The sequence below is a fragment of the Physeter macrocephalus genome, chromosome 19, assembly GCF_002837175.3.
Source record: "Physeter macrocephalus isolate SW-GA chromosome 19, ASM283717v5, whole genome shotgun sequence".
NCBI lineage: Eukaryota > Metazoa > Chordata > Mammalia > Artiodactyla > Physeteridae > Physeter > Physeter macrocephalus.
Window position 1 is genome coordinate 15,683,917 of NC_041232.1, and position 10,462 is coordinate 15,694,378.

General features: G+C 43.8%; 1 protein-coding gene across 5 annotated transcripts in view; it reads left to right on the plus strand.

Annotated features, from left to right (window-relative positions):
• Positions 1 to 10,462, plus strand: part of SUDS3 (SDS3 homolog, SIN3A corepressor complex component) — a 315,049-nt gene that overhangs the window by 153,993 nt on the left and 150,594 nt on the right. For 4 of the 5 annotated variants that reach the window (XM_055080658.1, XM_028480816.2, XM_055080659.1 and 1 more), the window contains exon 13: positions 1,317 to 1,382. In XM_055080658.1, coding sequence (XP_054936633.1) covers positions 1,317 to 1,382 — 66 coding nt within the window. Of the gene's footprint in view, positions 1 to 1,316; positions 1,383 to 10,462 lie in introns of those variants that run through there. The other variant, XM_024120705.3, reaches the window with a different exon arrangement.

Below are 10,462 nucleotides of genomic sequence, written 5' to 3' on the forward strand. Positions count from 1 at the left end.
TTTCCGTTGATTTGTGGAGTTGGTTGAGTAATTTATCTATTCTCCTCCAGAATGGGGTCTGGAATGTGAAGACAGTGACCTTGTTGGTCTTGTTTACCACCATGTCCCCTGGGTCGACCACAGTGCCTAATCCACATTTACTGAATTAATTTGAGCCTATAATGATGGGAGATGAAAAGGAGGGGATGAGAACTAACCGTCATTAAAATTTTATCATCTTATTTAGTGTTTGCCTTAACTCTTTGAGGTGGATGGTGTTTCCATTTTGCATAGAGTAAACCATGGCTCAGAGACATTATGTTATTTTCCCCAAGCTACACCTTTGCTAAGTACTCAATCTAGAATTCAGTCCCAGGCCTACCTGATTCACAAGTAACCCCAACATTATGAATTGTTAAATACTTCTCACTCTTCAATGCTTTTTGTATTTTCTTCCTTTTTTATTGACTTCTTAATCTTTATCTGAAACTCCTAGAATGCTAGGTTACATCAAGGGCTTTTCCTGAAAAAAAAAACCAACCTAAAGAAGAGAAGCTGACAATTTCTTTCTGTTACTTCAAAAACAAAATGAGATGCCTTTTATATTTGGGTGGAAGGGTTATGGAGGTCAATCTAGATCGCTGGGTAAACTCCTTATTTCCCTCAAATGGTCCAGTTGAGGGGGAACGTTAATTCGTTTAACGAACATTGGTTAAGTTCAATTAAAAAGAGGTACCTAGGGCTTCCCTGGTGGTGCAGTGGTTGAGAGTCCGCCTGCCGATGGAGGGGACATGGATTCATGCCCCAGTCCAGGAAGATTCCCACGTGCCGCGGAGTGGCTAGGCCCGTGAGCCATGGCTGCTGAACCTGCGCGTCCAGAGCCTGTGCTCCGCAACGGGAGAGGCCACAACAGTGAGAGGCCCGCGTACCGCAAAAAACAAAAAAAAGAGGTACTTACAGTCATAGCAGTAACTATTAAGTGAGCACTTACTATGTGCCACACACTACGCTGGTCACTTTACGCACCTTCTCTTCAATGATCAAAACACTTTTGGAAAATAGGTATTATTATTTCTATTGTGCAGATTTGAAAATTGAGACTCAGAGAAGTAAAGAAAACTGCCTTAGGAAGCTTCAGATCTGGAATTTGAACTCCTTCCGGACTTCCATAAAGACCACTTATCTCTATGTACACTGCTCAAGGGCAAGGCATCAAGCTTGGAACACAGAAGGAGCTTAGTAATGTTGTTTGCTTTTTTCAGTTTAGTGATAATATGGTGAGCTTCCCAGGAAAGAGTTGCCAAGTCTTATAATGAGGCTTCTTTGTGTCTTGCCAGGGAATGTGAACAGTATCTCCAAATTGACCCCAAAGGTTCTGAGTCACGACAGCTTGAAAGTGTCAGGTAAGGATCATATCAGTCTCAACTGCAGGCTGTACTCCACTGTTTGCTCCAAATATTTTCTGGTTGCAAATGTTATTGATCTGACAGCTGATTTCCCGAGACGCATTAGTTCCAAGCTGGTGCAATATGCAAATCTCCTCCTAAGGAAATTGGCCTTGTGAATAGCTGTCCCCCGGGAAGATCATGCTGCACTTATTGCTTTACTAATATGGTGCAGAGGCCGCAAATACAATTAGCGGGCCTGGTTGGTGATTTTCCAATAATGATGTTTGGGGCATGTTATTGGTTTAGCCGTAATTGAGCTTAGGATGATCTGAAAATGTCTAAACTGGTGTGAAAGTCATCCTCGGCTTTTGCTCCAGTGTGGATGCTCGTGACTGAGGGGGGCTGATTACACTTGGATATGCTGAGTCTGGGGGGATGTGGTCCTGGACGGCTGTGGCTTGTCTCTCAAATTCTGTTTCCTTTCATACTGTCACTAGTAAGGTGACAACTGCTTCATAATCTTCTACCCTCTCCCAAATCCCACCCCGTCCTTGTCATTTGGAGTTTACTGTATATATTCTAGCTCTCTTATTTCCCATACAAGTATAACTTGTTCAATGTATGTTACAGTCATCTTTGTTAGGATTATTAACGCTAGCTGCCACAGTAGACGAGACCTGAAATCTCAGTGGTCGAACATCACAAAAGTTTATATTTTGCTCAGATGAAGCCTTATGTGAGTTGGCAAAGGCCCTCCTCCATCTGGTGATTCAGGGATCCAGGTTCCTTCCATCCTGTGTCATCGTCGTCTCTGCACACGTCTGTTGGGAGAGAGTTCTCCCTGGAGTCACTGGGTTCTTGTATGGTCTGGGCCTTCCCGGGAACGGACACTGATAAGTTTCGTTCAAGGCTGATTGAATAGCAAACTGAAGATAGAGAAACTCTCTCTCCCAGGAGACATTCCGAGATAAGAAAGTTCCCTTCTCTTCCTGGAGGATATTTGCTTACCTTTGTAGATCAGTAAACCTACAGCAAGCCCCATATTCCAGAGACATTTACTTACCTTCCAGGGTAAGGAATAATCTCTCTCTGGAGGGGAGGATGGGCAGGTAACCAGCAGCTCGATAGAGACTTAGCATCTCCCAAGTTCAGGGTTCTTCTCCAGTGCCATAAGCCAAGTAGAGGAGGCCAGACTCTTCTCACTCCATGCTGCTGTCCAATGTCGTAAGCATATCTTCTTCCCTCTTCTCCCACCCAAACCTCTTTCACGAGGGGCCGCAATGGGTCCCAAGCAAAGCAGTTCCAGATTGCAACAGAGAATTATAATGCGATTCATGGGTAAAGGAGGGGCCGGTTACAGGTCAGCTAATGGTGAGAGGATGCACTTGAAAGTTTCCTCTTTGAGGTATTAGGCCTCATTGAAATTAATACTCGACAACTGTGTGATTATCAGTGTAATTCTCCAACAATGAGTGCACTGGGCGTTTGCAAATATAATGCTATGGCAAATTCATTATTTCAGTGGTGTCTATGTTAAATCATAAAATGCAAAAGATTTCTTAGTAAGCTCATTCAAATCCACAAGTATTTTTGAGCGCCTAGGCACTTGGGATACACTGCATCTATTACTGCCTCTCAGAAGACTGGTTTAGTGAAGAACTACTTGCCTCAAGTACTGTGCAGTCAGATTTATTACATTAGGCTGAAAGGAATACACATCTGTTCTTAAATCTACCCCATCCCCTGTAATGTATGCTCATGATTCCTACCTAGTTTTTTCTGTAAATAGTCCTTCCACTTTGCAGTCCTCCCTCTCGATCCTCTCCTTTTTTTCCCCGTTTCTTTGGGATCTACAGCCTGCTTAATAACTAAGTAGGCGCTATGCTAGGCAAGACTTCTTTGGTTGGAAGTGACAGAAACCCAGTTCGAAGTGGCTAAAGTCACAAAAGGGGATGTTTAGTGAATTATATGAATGAACTGTCGTTCGAGCTTCAGGCTCAGCTGGCTCCAGGGGCTCAAATGATGACATCAGGACTGTCTCTCTCTTTCTATCTCTCTGTTATGTTTTCTTCTGTATTGGTCTTTTCCATATGGTGAGCCCAGCAGTTCCATTCCACACTTATATTTTACAACACACAATCTTGCAAATGAAGAAATTCTCTGTACTTAAGTTTTTAAAAAATGTCTTGGATTGAATCAATCACTCTGACCAGGGGAAGGAAAATATTTTGGCCAGATCTGGGTCACAAGTTTTTATGGGCTGAGTTTTGTCTCCCCCAGATTCATATGTTGAAGTCCTAACCCCCCAGTATCTCATAATGTGACTATATTTTGGAGATACAGTCTTTAAAGAGGTAATTAAGGTAAAATGAGGTCATACATATGGTTGGGCCCTAATCCAATATGACTGGTGTCCTCACAAGAAGGGGAAATTAGGACACAGACACATACAGAGGGAAGACCATGTGAAGACACAGGGAGAAGATGACCATCTGCAAGCCAAGGAGAGAGGCCTCAGAAGAAATTAACCCTGCCAACGCCTTGATCTCAGACCTTTAGCCACCAGAGCTGTGAGAAATTTTTGTTGTTTAAGTCACCCAGTCTGTGAAGCCCTAGCAAACTAATACATAGTTTCAGCCCTGGAGTTGGGGTGAATTTTTTTAGTCCCTCTTGAACCACCCTGAGCAGAGAAGGGGTGGTTACTCCAAGGAAACCCAAGGGGCTATTACTACAAGGAAGAATAATGGCCCAGTAGGGGAAAAAAATCTAGATTGTCTACCCCTGGGTCAGATTCATCATAATTTTTAGACTTTCATTATGTGTTAGGTCTTGAAAACATTTATACTTAATACAACAACCCCATGAGGTAGATACTATTATTTTCCTCATTTTAGAGATTGGAAAACTGAGGCACACACAAGTTAAATGACTTACCCAAGGTCACGCAGTTAGTAAGTACCAGAGCCAAGATTTACGTCCACACCTGTCAGGCTGTAGAACTGCAGCTTTGTACTGCTAGACTCCTTTGAGAGCCAATGATTGCTAGCTTCAGATGCTCTTGCTCTTCTGTTCCCAAGACTGAAAAAGCTTTGACTTGAGGCATGGGAAGGATGTATGTTAACATGATAATTAAGGAAAGTTCATAGTCTGCAGAATTCACAAGTCTATTTTCAGAACCGTTTCTGATCTGGGCAAGCCTTTGACTGATTCGAGTTAATTAGCATTGCAGAACATGAAATAATTGCTGTTGTTCCTCAAAATTGAGGCAAGGAAGATACCCAGGGACCTGTAACCACCCCAGCCCTGCCCCCTAAGTCCGAGGATCAGAACTCCAAAGCCTCAGCAAAGAGACGAGATGGAGAATTCATCAATTCAGCTGCTCCTTTCCCTCTTCTGTGTTTACTCCGTTTTCTGTCCCATGATTAGCAAAGGGAAGCCCCACACCTCTCTGAATCGGTGGGCTAAAGACTACAGTTGTGTAAGGGATCTGTCCTGAATTTTATAAATAGGATTTCCAGTTTGAACCATGTAGGCTGATATTTGAGCATTTCACTTAGGAAACAAATTCAGAAAATATCAGACCCATTCATGGTCATCGTATTTTTTCCAAGTGGTTCGGATATTTCTGTCAAAACCATCCGGTGACCCTCTGCATAAATCCTGACTGTCTTTGGCAAGGCTTATTGCCTGCAAGAAAGGGAGTCCATGCAAGCTAGTTCACAAACAAAACTCAGGACGTCTTTGTTACTGAGTATTCATCATCTGAGTCCTGGAGATGATGGAGTTGTGGAGAGGCTTAGAAGTTGTCCTCCAGCTCTTTCAGTAATTATACAACATCAATTGTTCAAAATTTTAATGATTAATATACTAGCATGAATCCTTTTCTACCACATCAGCTTCCTTGTGGCTCAGTCTCTCTGAAGGACCCCCTGAATTTTGAGTGCCCATCACATGTCCTGGGAGGGAGTGCTGTTTCTTATAGCAAATGCGTCCTTTCGGAGAGAATCAGCCTCTCACTGACTGTCTGACCCTGGTGCGTATGCAGTGTAATCCAACTGCAAATGTTTGATTGGAAATCTTGCCCAAAGTTCAGGATTCCATGAAGTTGATGAAACATGCTTAAAGGACAGAAGAATCACAGACAGCCCCTGGGAGTCTGGTGGTCTTAGAACAATCAGTATTGATACCCAGCCAGAACCCACAGATTCAGCCACGCTGGCTGTTGTGGTGACTGTTGATCATTCCATGCTGTCATATCGGTTATTCAATGTTTCGAACATCCCTCCCCCCAAAGAGTTAACAGTTGAAGGAAAAAAAAAAATGACAAGGAAAGTGACACGGTGAGCACTTCAAAAGAGAAAGATTTAAATATCAAATGATTCAAGAAGGCCTTAGGAAAAATTGGTGAAGCCCTTGAATATTTTTTTTAAATGACCTTTTTGCTATCATGCTATGAAAGCCAAAGCTGAAGTGAAGGATTTTGTCAGAAAAATTACCCCCCAAAAACCCTTACTACTTAATTCACTTTTCGTTCTTCATAAGAATTCATGTGTTGTTGAAATGGTGACCTAAATTTTGTTAGGTTGATAAGCTTTAGTTTCATTTTTCAAGATAAATTTCCAACTCAAACGCTTTTTCTTCCCCCCAGTTTGCTATGAAAATTTGGGATCAGTATCGAGTCTCTTTAAATGTCTTCTACCAAGATTGACTCTCTCCTCAAGGATAGAAACAAAAAGCCAGGGAGGGAAGTCCCGCCTCCACTTTCCTCATGGAGCTGCACGGTCTTTCTCTTCCACTTCTTGCCATGACCACTCCACTCCCTGCTTCTCTCTGCACATCTGTGTTCTCTGCTCACTCACGGTGTACCTGTCAAAGCATCCATACTTTATAACATGTGTCTCCCCTTCCCATTACGTGCCCTTAGCCATAAGGATTGGTTAAGAGATGGGCATGTTGCTCGACTTGGACCCATAATGGTCAGGAGAAGGAGTTTTGTTTAAAGAGTTAGGAGGATATGCACCTGCAGTTGTTGGCAGCTTGTCCTGTTGAGAAATGAAGCAACCTGGACGAGATCAGGACCAAGAGGTGGAGAGAAAATAGGTCCTGCTGACGATGTTTGAGTTGCTGGATCCCACCACGCCTGAAACTGGAAAGACTCCCTCAGACTTTCGGCCAACCTTTCTCCCTTTTGCATAAACTGGATCGAATTGGGTTTTATGTCACTTTTACCAAAAAAGCCGTAACTAACACAACATGCTTATTTGAATATGATAGTAATAATCCCTCTTAACCATTCCAAGGTACTTTTCCAGCCGTCATCCCATCTGATTCTTTCAGCGACCCTACAGTACAGACAGGGCAAGAAGGATAATCATCTTGATGGAGATTGTTGCCAGGTTTAGGGGGCTACAGTGATGTTTTCTCAAGCACTTGGAAAACACAGGGAGTAAAGATTGCCTTCTGAGAGTTAAACCATTAAGTCAATATATTATAGATCAAAGCAGAGCAGTGCAGGGTCACCTTAAAGAGACAGAATGGCTCCTAGGCCTGCAAGACTTGTCTGTCATGTGACTGAATGTGTTAACATATTTAAAGCAAGGTTGTATCCATCATGATCTGCCATGGGGGCCTAAAGAACAGAGTTGCAAATGCCCACCTTGGCAGTGTAGCCACGGCAGGTTGTCCCAGTGGAGAGGGAGTCTTGATCTTTGCAAGGCTGCATTTAGAGAAATGCTTTCAGCCACAAGTCGTATAAAAGCAGGTTGATAACTGTGGTCAATTAAAGGTGGCTGGAACTTCCTTGCCAGTCCTCTCATTAAGAGGCAGTGTCTCCTTCCCTTCCTCTTGAATCTGGGCTCACCCTATGACTTACTTTGAAAAATAAAATGAAGTGGAAGTGATGCTCTGTAATTTCTGAGGCTGGGCTGCAAAAGATCTGCAACTTCTACTTTTGCACACTTGGAAGACTCCCTTTTGGGACCCAGCTGCCATGCTGTGAGAAACCCAAGCCATTCAGAGAAAGGCTGATCTGTCAGCCAACTGCCAGGCACGTGAGCGAGCTCCTTTGGGCATTCAACCCAGTCGAGTTTCCAGTTGATCGCAACCCCAGTCAACACCACGTGGAGAGAATAACTGCCCTGCTGAGCCCAGTCAACTCACAGAATCGTGAGAGATAATAATGGTTGTTGTTTAAAGCCACTTAATTTTGGAGTGATTTGTAATCATGCAACAGGTAACTGAAACAACAGTGGATTAAGCAACAAAGACATTTAATGACCTTCTCTAATGGGAAGTCTGGATGTAGGAAGTTTCAGGTTTGGTGCAGCAGATCAGCAATATTATCAATGATCCATGCATCTAAGGTTTCCATTCCATAAACCTTAGCACATTGGCTTTTCATCTTCCTCATAGTTGCAAGATGGCTACTGCAGCTCCAGGAATCACATCCATGCTTAAGCAAAAAGAAGGGGAAAGAGGTAGTACCAGTGAGCTCTTCTCTTGCCTCTGTACCTTTCACCAGGAAGGCAGATATCTTCCCAGAACCCCCTAAGATGACTTGCCATTGTGTTTCATTGGCCAGCTATGACCACCCACAGTTCTAAGGAAAGTGAGTGTATGTTTATCTAATCTCTACAGTGTGAAGCAGCCATGGGAAAAGGAATTGACAATGGCCTTTTGGCAACAACCAAAAATCTCTGCCACAAGATGGATGCAGATATTGCTGCCAATTGACTCGTACTAGTTATGATCCCATCTGAACTATCTTTTCCATGAAATGCTTGCTCCCAGCCGTTTCAGTCTACTGCCACTAAACGTTGTCTCTCCTTGTCCTGATTTTATTCATCAAGAAACCAGATTATTATTTATTCCCCCAGGCTGGTCTTCTTACCAGGAGAGAAAGCACTGGTTGTGTAGACTTTCTGACCAATCTCTACTGTAGTAATTTCTCTTTGCACATGAACAAGTTGTCATCTGGTTTACACATCAGTCTCAAAGTGTGGCTAATGTGAGTCTAATCCCTAGAGATGATACCACGCTGTGTGCTGAGAAAGCCAGGTTTCCATATTTTTAATGATCTGGGTGCAATCACCCAACCTTCGTGCTGTCACATAAATCTCTTTGGGAGACAGCTTCTGGTTCTTTCTTCTGGTGGAGACACAATCAGTGATGGAGAGAAGACATCAGGAATCACTACAGAGATGAGAATGAATGGGGCTGAGTGGCCATTTGTCATGCTCCCTGACCTGAATACCCAGAGACCCTAGTGACTGCAGGCTGATGGAGATGTTTGATCTCACAAACCAGGTTTTATGATTCTATCCTGACTTAAAACTGTCTTGTTAACCTTAAAAGGTCAGTGTAATGGTTAAGAGCATCATCGCAGGCTTGTCTGGCAGCTCGACCACATGTTGACTGTGTGATTTTGGGAAAATGTTTTCCCCTCTCTGGGCCTCAGTTTCCTCATCTGTATAATGGAGACAATATTCAGACCTCTACCTTGCAAGGCTGCCATGAGAACTGATAGTGTGATACATGCAAAGGGCTTGGCACAGTATCTGGCTGGAGCTGGCGCTCACTAAGTGAGAGCTGTTTTTATTTTTATAGACCTTGTGTCCCAACTGGAGGTCAGAAAACCTAGTCACCCTTAGCCATGCTGCTTCATCCTTACAGGCCCGATCAATATATTCAGTAATTACGCAGTGAATGTCAGTGGTGCACAAAACACCACACTCCCACGGAGGGGGATTAAAAAAAAAAAAAGTAAGACATGCTCCCTGGGCTCAGAGAAGTTATAACGTGGTCGGAGAGGCAGTATATAAAAACACGAAATGGTTAAGCAACCGTACCTGACACATCAAGATGATGGAGGAGCCCTGAGTGCAATGGCAGCTGCTTTCACATCACCTGTCCTGTCCTGGTGAAGTAGGAATAGCAGTGGACTTGGAGTCAGACAGCCTTCCCTGGACACTGGACACTCCCAATCCCAGGCTGGGTTAGAGGCCACCCATTGCCCTTGGGATATCCCCTCTGACGGTGCTTACCATGCTGAAATGTAACCGTTCACTGTCCAGTCGTCCCTGTTAAGTTGGGAGCAGTGGGAGGCACTCATTCATTCATTCATTCATTCATTGGGCACATTTTTATTAGGTATCTGCTCTATGCCAAGCAGTGTTCTAGGCAAGGAGAACAAGACAGCCATTGCTTATATTCTTGAAGACAAGAGTCGAGTTGTGTGGAAAGATAATAAGTAAATACATAGTTATATACGGTGTTGGGTGGTGGTAAGTGCTGGGAAGATATTTCAAGCAGGATCAGGGATGCTGTGGACATGGGGATGCTCCACCCACGTGCCCTGACAAAGAAGGACTTGGTGGTTGGCTGTGGGAGGGTGGTCAGCAGACAGCCCACACCTGTCAGCTCCTTCAGGGTCAGCCTGAGCCGCAGAGACACCTTGCCAAGCTCACACCTTTTCCAGGGCAACCTGCATCCAGAGACTGCGAGAGGAGGGGGGTACATTTCAGGCTGACTCGGGACATTTTGGGGGACAATACTTGCCTGCAGAGCTCTTTGCTCACATGGACGAGGCTTCGTCAACCAAAACAGTTGATCTTCCCCCCTTTTCTAAAGCCTGTTTTCCCCTCTACACACTGTGTTTGCTTCTGGACAACCCAACATGTGACAAGGTGATGGAGCCTCAGGGCACGGGAGGGGCTTGCCACTTTGGATAAGGTGGTCAGGGTAGTCCTCCCTGAGAAGGTGACATTTGAGCAGAGACCATGAGAGGAGGGGGTCAGTTATGCAAAGATCTGGAGGAACAGCATTCCAGGCAGAGGGAACAGCACAAACAAAATAACCCCAAAGTTAGCAGAAGGAAAGAAGTCATAAAAATCAGATCAGAAATAAATGAAAAAGAAATGAAGGAAATGATAGCAAAGATCAATAAAACTAAAAGCTGGTTTTTTGAGAAGGTAAACAAAATTGATAAACCATTAGCCAGACTCATCAAGAAGAAAAGGGAGAAGACTCAAATCAATAGAATTAGAAATGGAAAAGGATAAGTAACAACTGACACTGCAGAAATACAAAGGATCATG